The sequence below is a fragment of the Xiphophorus couchianus genome, chromosome 19 (assembly GCF_001444195.1).
Source record: "Xiphophorus couchianus chromosome 19, X_couchianus-1.0, whole genome shotgun sequence".
Taxonomy (NCBI): domain Eukaryota; kingdom Metazoa; phylum Chordata; class Actinopteri; order Cyprinodontiformes; family Poeciliidae; genus Xiphophorus; species Xiphophorus couchianus.
The window spans coordinates 9,645,461-9,659,863 of NC_040246.1; the positions used below are offsets into that span (position 1 = coordinate 9,645,461).

Consider the following 14,403-nt stretch of genomic DNA (forward strand, 5'->3'; position numbering starts at 1 on the left):
CCACTTGTTGTCATGTTCTGTGTTGTCTGTGTATTTATTTAGAGTTTTCCTTGTCCTGTCCTCCCCTTGATTAGTTCCCAGGTGTTTCTTGTTCCCTGATTACCCCCAGTGTATTTAGTGTCACCTGTGTGTCTGTTCTTTGTCGGGTCCTCGTCTAATGTGCGTTCGTGTTGTTCCGTTGTGGATTCCTTTTTACAGTTGCTACCGGCGTCGAGCCCTGGTTTCCGCTCGGCCGTGCTGCCCGTTATTTTGGACTGTGTTTTGCTAGACATTCACCATTAAAACCATTAAGTTACCACATCCTGGGTCTACAGCGTCTGCCTCACCACCAACACCGCACCGCTTCCTGACACTTGTGAAGGAAGTCTAATGATCAAAGGAGGTGTTTTAATGTATATATAGGCCAGCATACAGATAACTTCAAAGGAAAGCACAGTCAGTATGAAAACAACCTTTTTACACATACCTGACAGTTTGTAAATTACATTAATATGACAGACACCATATGAAAATCATATACAATCTAATCTCTAACAGAAGTGGACAATACTCCTTGGTTTCTGTGTTATATTTTTTCCTGTCAGGTTTCTGTCCCCTCCACCTCTGGCAAGTTATAGCAGACTAAGGTTGTTTCTGCTAGAGATTCATTCATGTTAAAAAGGAGCTATTCCTCTCCGCTGTCACCACATGGTTGTTCAGAAAGGATTGCTGCAAAGTCAATGACTCAATGCAGTTGACAACACTCTATTAGCCAATATTCTACTTCAATCAAACAGGATGAGCCTGAAATGCACTATAATCTTTACAGGTGAACTTAATGTGACCTTTCCTAAACCTTTGAATGCAAATGTCCAACTGTGCAACATTTCAGTGCTTTTGCATCAAACACGTGTTTGAATCCATGAATCAATCCATAAATGTGTTGGCATTTGAACGGTCCTCTTCATCATGACATTTTCATTTTGACATCAGGAGACCAAGGCGACACCTAATGAACAGCACCTCACCACGGCAAGGCTTCAAACAGGATGTTCTCAGGAGAAGTGGCCACTGAGCTTAAAGTGTCACAGAGTGTCATTAGAGCGTTGCAACAGAGATGCAGAGAGACTGGGAAAGTCACAGAAGGAGTTGATGTCCTTTGGCTACATCCCACACTGATGAGCACTTTGTTGTGATCAGTTTCCCGCAGAACCGGATGATGAACACAACTCAACGCCTCACACATCTAAGAGAGTTGAGAGATACCCAAGTGTCACAACAGACCATTTGAAGCTGTTTACATCAGTGTGGTCTAAGTTCTAGATGTGAATTAAGGGAACCTGATTTCTATGTCTTGACTGGTACAACTGATCATTCCATAGTTTATGCAAGTAATGATAACTTACAGAAAAAGCATGAGAAATGTGTTGTACCACATTTACATTTCTGTAGAAAGGCTACAATTTAAAGTCCAGGTAAACTGGTCCGAAACAAAACCAAAGCATGTAAAAATTCAAAATTTGTCATCTACACATTGTTTTTAAATTGTTTTCACCATTTATAAAACTTGATGTAAATCAATGCTGTTGTCTTAAACAAAAAATGGATTTTGGAAATGTTAGTTTTAAGCAATATAAGCCAGTATTACTATTTATGAAAATAATTTTCTATGTGGCTGATGTCGGAAAACACTGGTTATGCAATTTATTTTGATCATTTAACTTTTTATTGACATTTTTAATGTCAATGAACTGAGGCACTGATAAGATAATTCACTGAGTGATATTTTAAGCAAAGTGCAAGTGCCATTTTTTATATATTTCTGGGTAGATTCAAATGGGTTACCCAGAAATCTCCAGGGCATGGCTAGTTTAGAAATGTAAAAAATAAAAATTAACCTGAGCAATTTAAAATGGAAGAATTACTTTAACTCTGTTTGAGCGCTTAGCTGTCCATGTAATCACAGGCTGGCAAGATTTTTTGAAAATGAGACTCCTGTCAAATAAATGCCAGCAGAAGCTACAAAGAGGCCATTACTGTCCATCTCATCACTCTTCAACATTTAACAAAGTATAGCTAAAGACAAAAGAGAGGCAAGCAATTACATGCACACCATACCTTTCAGTAACAAAAAAAACGAATTATGTCGACGTTCCTTCTTATGTAATTAGCATACAGTCTGCAGACTATCCAATTAGTCTTTCTGTTCTGCGCTGCTGACATATTGACATCTGTTGTGTTGTGTATGTATTCAGAGGTGTATTGCCTTGGTGCTGATACATCGCCTGCGGTTGCTATGTTAAAAAATGTCTTCAGGGAGGAGGAGCCGGGAATAATCAAGGATACATTTTTCTTCTGCCACATAATCATTTCAGAAGAAAAGTCACAGCATGTTGGCCTTTTTTTTCATTTCTGAACATAAAGGAACACATGAACTGATGGTAACTGAGCGAGAACAACGGAACTCTTCATTTTTGGTCCATTAACCCTGGGTTTACTCACCACAAGGCCACAGAAGTAGATTTTTCTGTCCGTTATTAAGAGGGTCCATTTTAACTGCCAGATGCTCCTCACTAACTCCTGAGTGGATCATCGATCCCTAAAGGTCAGATCGATTGGTTTCTTGAGGGCCAGTGTGTGCTATACTCAATCCCCTACCCATATGCTGCCAGCTGGCCAGATATCTGTCCTTTAATCAATCAGCTTATTGATCTTGACCTGAACATGAGGGCAATGAGGATGTGTCTGTGCGTAATGCTCAAGTGAGCTGGCCCATCCATTGCATTACAAAGTCTTGGCTAAATGGTGTGCAAAACCTCAGTTTATAGAAAAAAAGTCAATAGGTGCAAACAGCAGTTAGGTGGTTGTCAGAGATGTCGAGGTGACAGACTGTTTTGTAATTGCAGGGGGAAAATCTGGGCCTTCATCCCTCCGCTTACAGAGCAGCTACATTGCATATATACAGGTGAATCTCTAATTACAATATTATGGAAAGGCTTTGGTTGTTCAATTAAAAAACAAAACCCATTAAATGGACAATTTCATAGAGTAATATAACTCAAGTGTTTATTTCTGGTATTTGTGATGATAATCACTTACAGCAATACTGATACCCTCAGCATTGAGGGTATCAGTATGCATATTTTTCTGCAAAAAAATGTTGCAGAAAAATATGCACATTCAGCAGGGACAACCGCAGCCTTAAGAGGATTCTGAATTAAGAGATTGGGGAAGATTCACAAAAGCTTGACTGCAAATGGAGTCAGAAACTGAAGAGGACTCCACCAAATATGTATAAAGTAATTGGGCTTCAACTTTCACATTCCTTTGGTGAATCAACTTCAGAATGAGGGTGTGACAATGCAGCCCTGTCAGACTATAATCAGCACACCTCTGCCACACTGGATCATTCATAAACACCCCCACATTACACGATTTCATATCAGACAATGTCAGTCCTTTTCCTCCTGTTACTTTACATTAAACAAGTAAAATTCACTTATACGTTTAAAAAAAAAAGTGGTGCCTATTTAGCATAGTTTTTAAGCCAGTTTTGCACAGTTTCTAGTTCACTGTCAGTAAAAATTAGCTTATTGCTTCAATTCATCGTTTTTAGACTTGTGAGTAAATTGCCATATCCAGATATTCCTAAGGATATTTTATCAACCTTCTGCGTCTTTACAAGACCCTAACCCTTTCATGCATGAATTATGATCCTTTGTGTCAGAATTTTTTTTCCATTTTTTAAAATTTTTTTCTTAAGGCATAAAATAGGTAGGAAATTTTTTTTGTAAAAATAATTTATTTTTTATTTTTATGTGATCAATTGTAATTTTGTCCAAATACAAAGTTGTTATTTGAAAAATACATCAGTAGTATTGTTCCTTAGGGGTTACCTGATGTCACAATATTTTTTTTACTTGCAAGAGTCGTCTACAGTAGAAGGAGGGACCGGGTCGGTTCTCATGCTTTTTTGTCTGTCGGCCATATTGTATTTAACAAAAATAATTTCTTGCATTTGCAGCTAATGGCCAGTAGTTGATGGTATATTTTATGATGCATTAGTGTCCACTTCAGTGGTCTGTGTGCATTTATAACATAAAAATCCACAGGAAGCACAAGAAAATGGCTTTTAGATAGCTGTCCACTGTAGTGACCACTATGCATGTAAGGGCTAAGTAACACATTCAATGACACTATGTTTTCTTGTTGATATATGAACACTAAGACAGAATGGTTTTAAAATGTATTCCTTATTTGTTGTAATTTAGCAACAAAACATTAAAATTTTGCACTCCCCTCGCCCCCCACCAACAGCTTCCCGCTGTCCAGACGATGTCAAAGCTTTAATGAGGTTATAATTAGGATTCTTGGAGGCTGCAGGTAATTAGGTTGGGCTGTAAATACATTACTGAAACAGTACTGCAGGTAAAAAGCAATGAGCTCCACCTCGAGCCGATGCACTTCGCTGACCTTGCTTTCACTGAACGGGGCAGTTAATCAAAGCAGTAAGGTCGGAGTTGGGCTATTTGCAGGATTATTGACAAATACACCAATTGTGTGGTTTTCTGACGACATCCTTGACAAAAGGCGAAAGAACAGACCGAAGACTTCAAGGTTAGAAGTTCTAGTTAAAACGTGGTCTTTAAACTCCTTTTGGTTTCTTAAGGATTTAATAAGTATTGGGCTCAGTCAAAGCTCCCAAGGTTTATTTGCTGATGAAAAAGAAAGAGGGAAAAAAAGTCTTGACAGATGTTTGGCAGCTCATTAGCACCACGTCATCAAGTTGGCTGCAGATTCTGAGAAAAGCCATCTGAAAGGAATATGAGTAGATGGAGTCCTGTAGTCTTCATTTAAACTTAGCAACAGTCATTTCTCTTATTATGTCACCTAAATATTTGCACAAAGTAAATTTTTCATATATGTTTTGCTTCAAAATGTTTTATATCAGACCAACAAGTTGCAGCTTAAGTCAAAACAATTACATGAGCTAATACATAAGCATATGAGCGATAACTACTAAATGGTACTGCTTTCTTTTCAACTTTGCACATTATGGTATTTTCCTCTGAAGTTTCTGCAGAGATCGCAGCAAAACAGAAGCACCAAACAGAGAAGATCTCCTGTCACTTCATTAAATGGATTAGCACCTCTCTTAGAAAAATTACTTCTGTAGAAAGCTAATTTCTCTGAGGGATTCTCCAGAAACATTTCCCTCTGCGCATGTTCACTCCTCATCCACAAAAATGGTTTGAAATATTGTGCAGTTTAGGTCCATTAACCACTTCTTAAGCCTTTTAGCAGAGATTGATCTGGAGGGAATCAAGCTATTTTATTGTCACAAATACCTCTACTGAAACTGAGTAAGTGGTCTAATTATACATTTATCTTAGCTACCTCTTAGATCTCCCAGGGCAGATACATTTTTAATGGAACCTCCATGCCCTTTCCTTCAGTGGCCAAGGGTTTAAATGCATGGCAGTTCAACAACTTTGGTCAATTTAATGCATGACTTACAAGATTGTCAGCTAAAAGAGGAATTGTTAACCATGCATGGCCAAGCTCAAGATGAGAAAAATCCAAGGATAGGGCATTAAATACATGCATTTTGGAATCAGTGTTCAGAGTGCTAGATTGAGCTTAATTTGGTGTATGTGCTAGCATGAAAGACATAGTGTATTTTAAAAAAGGTAAAGACCTAAACATATTGCCATATTCCTGTTGTATTGTGATCAAAGTATATTTATTTATATTTGTCCCACTTTAAATTGTGCCATCTTGTGAAGAAAACCCTTCATTACAAAGTCAAAAAAAACAGTCCAATCTTTCCAAAATGGTAGTCTTTACTTTTTATGCAGAACTAAAGCCATTTTTCCACAAAACAAAAAAAGAGCAGCAAAAAAACTCAAATCTTCTGCAATTTATTTTTTTCTCTCAATTGTGGCTGCAGTACAGCACAATTAGGCTAAACAGAAGTAGTACAGAAGGATGAACAGAAGTAGCACATGTCTGAAAGAAAGTAATCTGTTGTCACTTATTCTTATTCAACTGTTTTTTACATCCAGATAATCAACTAATGTCCCAGGTCTGTTGCCAAGGAGGTAATATTTTTGCTCCGTGTCCTGATTCTACTGTGTTTTAGGCTCAGGCTGGACATGGACAGACCAATTCCAAAGTAAAGGCTTGCTTCAAATGCCAGGGTTATTATATTTCTGATACAAAATACATAAGTACAACAAATTGCCTCTCATCCAAAGTAATGGTTCATAATTATTTGCTCAGATAGGAGGGTTGCTGGGTACAGAAAAAGCAACTAGGTAGCTTTCCTGCCTGCATGGCAAGTGGACCATTGATCTATCTAGATGCAATCCTGTGACCAAGAAATGAACAGGTAATAGTTTTCTGCAGTTTCATTTTTAAATCAAACTTTGAGAAACTTTGTATGAAACTTATAATCAGCAAGGATCACGAGCAGGAGATTTTACTGTTTTCACCCAAAGGACTGTAGAAGCAAAGATTGTGCTATCCTTACCAAGAAGGTAAGTGGAAAATACTCAATAAGGACTTTTTAGCTGTTATGTCTGCAGTTTTTCCTATTACCTGTCCTGATGCCGATTGTTTTAAAAGCAGAACAATTTCAACATATATCGTCATTGCAATTTCAGTGTGCAATATTCATGTCACACAGGGCTGAAAAAGTCTAAAAATTGTTTGCTAAAACGCTCCTGGTGTTTTGAACGTGCATTTTACATATTATTGTATTATTTATCCAGTTGGACAGAGTCCCAGGGTAGCAGACTGGACACAAAATGCTGAAGGTCACAGAGTAATGGATGTAAAAAAGAGATAGAAAAAGAGTGGAAAAAGGAAAATAGGTATGTACGAGTTAATTGCTCATACCCCAAATTTCATTTGTCAAATATTTCATACTTTGTAAAGTTTCTATGAAATTGTTAAAGGTCTTCATGTCTTCCCCCACCCACTCTTAAGGCACACTTAGCTTTACCCAATAAGTTACATAAGTGGCTTTCATGTTCTCAGTACCAACCTGGTTCCCAAACCTAATCTCTTTTCCATTACCTGTATGTGTGTTTGGCACTGATGATCCTAACATGTTCTCAACAATGTCAACACATGCACTGTTTCGTTTACATATTTCCAGGTGTGAGTTTCTGCCCAGAATATGTACATTATTGCTTTTAAAAGTGGAGCCCCTTTTCATTGAGAGTTGGAATAAACTGTTGAGTCTTGACCTGATGAGTTGGCTCTTGTGTGTTGTGCCATCCTTTTGTTGCTGCTGAAGTTTTGTTTCTCCAATACAAAGATAAAACATTTCTCTGCATTCCACTGCACTGGGCTGCAAATACCACACCATTGAGCTTGTGATTTGAGTGATTTGTCCTTGGGTTGAATCAATTTCTGTCTGAGAGCATGACCAGATTTAAAATGCATTCGAACATTGTGTTTAGAAAATATGCTTAATTTGTCAGACATGGGATGGCTATGTTCTTCTGCCTCCTCTTGCCCTGTCCTACACTAGCCTGAATTGACTGTTTTGTTCAAATTCCTAGATGTTTTAACACACACCCAGTTGAGTTAAAGTGCTTTTTTGAATTACTTATGAGCTTTGTCCTTGCCTTCCCTCTTTATGAGGACATGTTCAGTTCGATGCTGTATCTTTCTGATGACCGATAAGTTATCATTGTTGGGGACATCTTAGGATCATCAGTTTTAACAACCATAACAGAGAATCAAACAGAGGTCATTACAATGACCTCGTTAGTGACCTCTTTTGCCTTGTCAGCGTGATTGTTTCTGATTACAACTTATAAGTCTTCTAGTTCCAACCCAGGTTTTAGCACCAGAGAAGCCTCTTGGATGAGAGTTAAAAAGTCTTCAAGATAAGAGAAGTCCAGTTGCCTTTGGTAATAATGCTCAAGATTGCTTACAGCACAAACAGTAGGTGCTTCAGCATACTACATACTTAAACATCAAAACCAGGCAATACAAGACTGCAAGGCAGAGCCAATCGTACTCTGGCCTGTTAAAAATCCAGATGACACCTCTGGTTGACAGATGACAGACCTCCGTGGGGCCACTCTTCATTACAAACAAACTGCTCCAGCAAACAGCATCTTACTTGAATTTGCTACCAGTCAGCTCCAGCTTCTCCATTATGTGCAAAAGAGCTAGAAATCAATGCTCAATCATTTTCACACTGTCTTTGGCTACAGACATTCAGATAATTTTTTGTCTTTGTTTTTACTCACCAGAGAGTCTAATTCACAATCTGCTCAGGAGTCGTCAGCGTTGGCTCATTTTCAATCAATTAGCGTCACAGGAGATTTGCTTTCCGCAGAGATTCAAGCAGTTTACAACAAATGGAAATTTTTTGAGCTGTACCTCCCTCTGCATTTGCTGCTGCAGCGTCCAGCAATGACCAGAGACAATGCAAGCAAGTTCAAAATATGATAAAAATCAAGTTTCAGCAGTGGTCTCGTCATATCTTGTTGTAAACAGCTTTAATTATTCATTTTCTGGGAGTCTGCATTGAGTCGAGGTAAGTTCTATTTATGGATGCAGCACTCTTGCTTGATCCTGCTCACCTTAGTGATTTTCCAGCTTGCATCTGCACATCTTCAGCCCAACGACCAGCTTTTTGTATGAAAGTAACATAGCCTATTTACAGGCTTTAATGTTTCACATTTTACAACACATTATTTTATCACTATAGAAAACGGCTTCAGCTATTCCTATACATCAAAGCCTTCAAGTCTCCATCTTTTTTACCCCATCCTTTCTAAAGAGAAACGTTTATATGTGTAAAGAACCTCCTCGCCCATATCAGTTTTTCAAAACATGCCAACTGAATTGTGGCTAGCAGACCATTGTGACTTGAAAGTGCACAGCTATTTATTTTGCTTTTCAGTAATGTCTGCCAGTAATTCCATTGTTCCTAAACAAAAAAACACTTTAAAGTATTTTGTACAATTATTCTTGTATGACTTTTTTTCCCTTTTACAGATAGGTTATTTGAACGCAAGGTAAGTAAGACAGATTAAAAATTATATAGAATCCTTTTTAATACTTTCATAGGAGACAATTTGTTATTCTTTTTATGTAGACCTGCTAAGATCATGCCAACAACAATTGTTAGTTTATTTAAATCAAGAAACATGTCTCCAACAAAGTACATTTCTACATGCACAAACTTAATCATGTCTATAAAATGGCAGTTGTCTGTCTATAAAGCCAACCTACATAATATAAAAAGAAAATTCAACTGGTGGATAAACTGTTCAGCTACTAGGTTCTCAGTGTCTTTTGACAAATTACATAAAAGCAGATTGGACTGTAGACTGAGGTTAACAAAGTATGTCCCCTTTTAGCAAATGGAATAACAGCAACAAGTTTCCAAGCAGTTAGAAACATTCATTAACTAACTGAATTTTAATTAAATTTAAATTAGAATTGACCACTGTTGTCATTACACATTAAAATGTAGTGAAATGTGTTGATCTGTAAGAAGAACCCTTATGGCCAACCTGACAGAAAAAGATCAGAATATGTACCGTAGTTCTTGTTTCATCAGTCTGTGCAGATATTGTTTCATTATTTCCTTATTTTTACCTCAATAGTTGACAGTTGGGGGTTGTGAATTAAGTGAGTCAACACTTAATTTACAACCAAAACTACACTTGCAGGACGGCCATGGGTCAAATCCACAGTCCATCTCCCTTTCCTTACCACTGAGTACATTTGACATTTTTCAGATTCATCTAGCGTGCGATCTCACTGGTCCCAGGAATCATTAAAGAGGGACAGAAAAACATTTAAGGGAAGTAAACAGACTTATCTCTCCTATTTTACTATCACTTCGGGAGATGAGATGTTCCCAGTTATAGTCTGAATCGACAGTTGTTGCGGATGTGGGAAGGCATGTTGCAATGGAACAAGGGATGTTTTATGACAAAAGAAGCCGTTTTGAACAAGTTATGGTATTTCAACACAGCTATTATTAATGGACGCTTTGGTCCAAACTCAACATAATCAGAAAACCTTCTAGAAGTTATCGAAAAACAAAATTCCCCTGCAACGGGGGAAACGTGATACCTTCATTCTTACCTTCCTCCCAACCGTGAGGACTTTCCGTGTTCTTTTCACTTTTCCCGTTCCGTTCATCCCTCTGGTCTCCTGCTGCCACGATGCTCCATGTCAACTCGGGAACATCCTCATGCTGGAGGCTGCATGTCCTGCCAAGACATTGCCGATCTAGAGAAGCACAAAGATAAACTTTCAAATAATTCACTCACAGCTAATACACCTCCAAGCAGACGGCTTCAAAAAACAAACAAAAAAAAACAAACTATCTTGTGACAAGGATAGTAACTTGCCTCTCACAATTGACTCCTACAATTAATTATCTTACAAAGAGAAAGAACCCTCCTTGGACAGATTACACCAAATCAGTGCAGGTACAGTAATGCAGAAATTGGAAAAGCATATCAACAACGGTAAAAGAACAAATACAAAAACAAAATATAACAATAAAAGAGAGCCCCAGAATAACAACGATTTGATTTTCTTTGATGCTTTAGAACTTTATTTTTAGACATTTTTTGGTAAAAGACTTTTTAAATTCAAAGTACACACAACTTCTAACAGCAATAAAAATACAACAGCAAGTACAAAGTGATACTAATCACCAGCTTCCAAACCGCGTACCCTGCAGCTTGGGTATGCTAAGCCATAAACACTAATCCAAAATGATATGCATTAAGTATTTCTGAAATATGGCAAACAACGAAACATGTGTGTTGCCAGACTTGAGGAGGTGGTAAAATAAACATCCAAAACAGCAAGACTGGCAGTTTTGTCGCTTGGCGAGGGAAACTCCTGCACAGTTTAGCCCTGGGCTTAACGGGGCTTCTCGCACAAACAGGCGCATGGTCGCATCTGCTGCAGCCCAACTGGCACACTTTATCATATGGGAGAGGTGCAGAAGTGTTTTGAAAAGCACAAAAAATGGTTACACTGAAGAGAGCTTGTCTAGTTCCCAGTGTCACACAAACATCTGTGAAGTATGGAATCGGCTCAGTCAATGGAGACATTTCCTGCACATATGTACTGTGATTTTTGTAGCGTTTTTGTTCCGCATCTTTTATGCTGCAGCCAAACAGCAGACTATGACTGGTTCAGACACTGATATAATCATCCGCATCATCATTTTTCCATGAACACAGCTGTGTATGGCTGGAAAACAGCCTCTAATCATCAACCCACCAGCTCTGTGCTGTACAGTTTGTGATGTTTGTGCTGAATTGATGTGCTTTGATTTGAATAAAAATATCGACTTTGGTCCCAATCAAGTCAAATGATACTTTTTAGGTGATTTCCTACCGAATAAGCTTTACCTAGCCACGCTTGGTTATGAGATGAAGCTTTGTATTAAGCACTCTAAATGAGGCCTTCAGAGTGATAGAGAGTTAATTATAATGTTGGTGAAAAAGCCAATGAACAGTTTGTCCATCTCATTTAAATACTGTTGTTGTAGCACAGAAATATGGTGTTTATGGATAGAAATAAGGCTCCCCACTTTTATCTGTCCTTCATTTCCTGCAGATAACTTCATAAATGTCCATCCCTGTGGCTTGTTAAATCGCTTCTGAGGCAGCTTGGTCACTTTTGAATCGCTTTTCACAGTAATGCTCCACAAGAGATGGACTGAGTGTTGTATTATCTCTCCATGTCCGTTTCCCAAGTTCACTCAGAATAATGGCCTGAATTGGGCCAGGACAATTTCACTTCGTACCAACAAACAGCATATAATGCTGAAAAATAATAATTCTCTAATAGCAGTAATAAAAATCTCACCATGATAAACATAAAACCTTCTATAGCAGAGCATCTCTTTTCTGTCTAAAAGAATACTGTGTTGCAGCAAATGTAATACTAGTTTCACCCATAACTGGAAGAAAATTTAACTTCTAAAATTGAGAACAATTATCTCAACAATAAACAGCTACAGGCAACTATTTAGTAGATCATGTCCCATTATCATGCAAATTACAACTGAAAAATTATTATTGTCACATAAAGATGGAGAAAAGGAAACCCATTTGATGAATAAGTGAATCAGCACAGAAGTATAAGCAATAAATAAACACAAATAGGATTTAAATCAATACTTTGTCAGTCCAGAAAACAGTTTGTAAATATGTTGTGGTAAAATGCAGTCTGCATGAGAACACCAAACAAAAAGATTCTTATAAAGCCTACAGTAGGAGAATCAATAACAAGCCTGAAAAATTATTCATTAATTAAATCTAAAAGTGCTCCAGTTAGAATTTAAACATATAGGGGAAGATCTGAAATAAATCATGACAATAAATAAAATAAAAACAAGAAAACCAAATGCTTTTACACATATTCTGCCTTATTTCCACTATGAAGACCAAATATCAAATTTTATGACAGAAAACTTGATCTGAAAGTGGGCAACTTCTGTGAAAGTGAAAACTTTTACTTTGGAGAGATTTCTTCACCGTCTCTTTATAGGAAACCCTTTTTGCTAAACAAATATGAAACAATATAAATCTGGTTTTAAAGTAAACACCAATACAAACTTTGCTGTATTGACACAGTTTGTCCAATACAGATGATTGAAATGCTTTAAATGGGCCATTTTCATTGTGACAGTTTGCTGTATTGACTACAAAATCGATATATACACCATCCTGTTATTGCATTGGGTGTTCTACTAACTGTAATCAACCCTCATTTACAATCCTAACAGTGAAATAAGTTAACCAGTTAGACAAACCAGATTATCAAACAAATGTTTAGTAACTCACCATTAGCCTATAGCTAGCAGATTGAGCAGACGTCTGTTCCTGCAGTTTCCCTCTGCAAGTGAGGATTAAACTTATGCAGCTGCAAACTCCACCGTTACAATTAACACTGTGTGTTTCTTGGTGGTTTAAGCATCCCTGTATTATTCTTTCTACCTCATGAACTCGCCTCCTGCGACGCTTCAGCAACAATGCAAACACAAATAGTATTTATATACATAATATAGTTCTAATGGCAATTTTCTTTCCAACCAGCCAATGCATTATTGCACTTGATCCATCCAAGTTTTGACCTGTTATTCAGAGGTAGGTGTTGCATGGCAACGTAGAAAATAATATTTTCATAGTTACTCTAGTGGAGCTACTATGCTACTATAGATCAATAATTTATTTTGCTTGTATCTACGCTGAGTTCACATTTTATGCACAATATAACTCAAGGGTCTCCAGCCCTAATCCTTGAGATCTACTGTTCTGTTCTGTAGCTTTAAGATGCAGTCCTGCTCCAACACATGAATGTTGGAATAGCTCGTTACCAGGGCTTTGCCAAGCTTGATGACACGCTGAAGAGGTAATTCAATCGTTTGAATCGAGGATGTTGGAACAGGGATGGATCTAAAATCTGTAGGATAATAGCTTGCGAGGAGTAGTGTTAGAGACCCCTCTTGTAACTGCTTGAAAATAAGTCCAATACACTCAATGTAAAAGAAATACATATGTTTTAAAACACTTACAGATCTTTTGATTGGCACGTAGTGAGCTTGTTTTTAACCAAATGATCAAAGTGATGCGTGAACGCACTTTACAAGTACATGTTTTGTTTTTGTCCTTCGTCTCACTTTTTACCTCCATGCCACATTATGAATATATGTCTATAAGCATTAATTTTAGTAACTTTATTCTTCTTTTCATAACTCTTTGCTTTTACAGCGTGCACACATGATATTGCTCACAGTGGTGGCTGTAGACCAAATTTACCAGGGGGGCCCAGAGTGGAGACAATGTTTTTTTCATGGGGGCACAGAACCAAAGAATGAAACAAAAAGGGCAATATTACAGTACATCGTTCAATATATTAAGTGAACTGCAAAGCCAAAGAGTCACTTGCAGCTCTGGATTTGCAGGTTGCAGATTTCTCTGAACTATTGGATGAAAGCTGTGATCCTAATTCCTATATTCTAGTTTACACTTATATCTTCTTAAAGTAACTCCTGTAAGTCAGATACATCTTTTTTTTACTTTTATTCTAATCTTTATCTTTGTAAAGACCAAGATTCTTTTTAAATAAGTTTTTGTAACAAAGACATTTTTACTTTTGTAAAGACAAATAACTTTAGCATTTTTTCTATTTTCCATTAACAGTTAAATAAGTATTTTCTAACAGTGGCTATTGTTTATTTTGCCAGCCATTATTTAGATATGAATTATCGAAGGGCACTCAAAACCCACACTGTGGGAACTGTGTAATCATACACCCAAAATTCCTCAAATTATTCACACTCATGCAGTTTTTCAACACAACTAGCTAACACATGTTTAAAAATCAAGATTAATTGTGCTTTGTTAGTCAGTA

The 14,403-nt window shown here is 37.3% G+C and overlaps 1 protein-coding gene across 2 annotated transcripts in view; it reads right to left on the minus strand.

The window, feature by feature from the left end:
* alk (ALK receptor tyrosine kinase) overlaps positions 1-14,403 on the minus strand; it is a 401,288-nt gene that overhangs the window by 201,115 nt on the left and 185,770 nt on the right. The window contains exon 3 of one of the 2 annotated variants that reach the window (XM_028000489.1): positions 10,093-10,251. In XM_028000489.1, coding sequence (XP_027856290.1) covers positions 10,093-10,251 — 159 coding nt within the window. The remainder of the gene's footprint in view (positions 1-10,092; positions 10,252-14,403) is intronic. The other variant, XM_028000490.1, reaches the window with a different exon arrangement.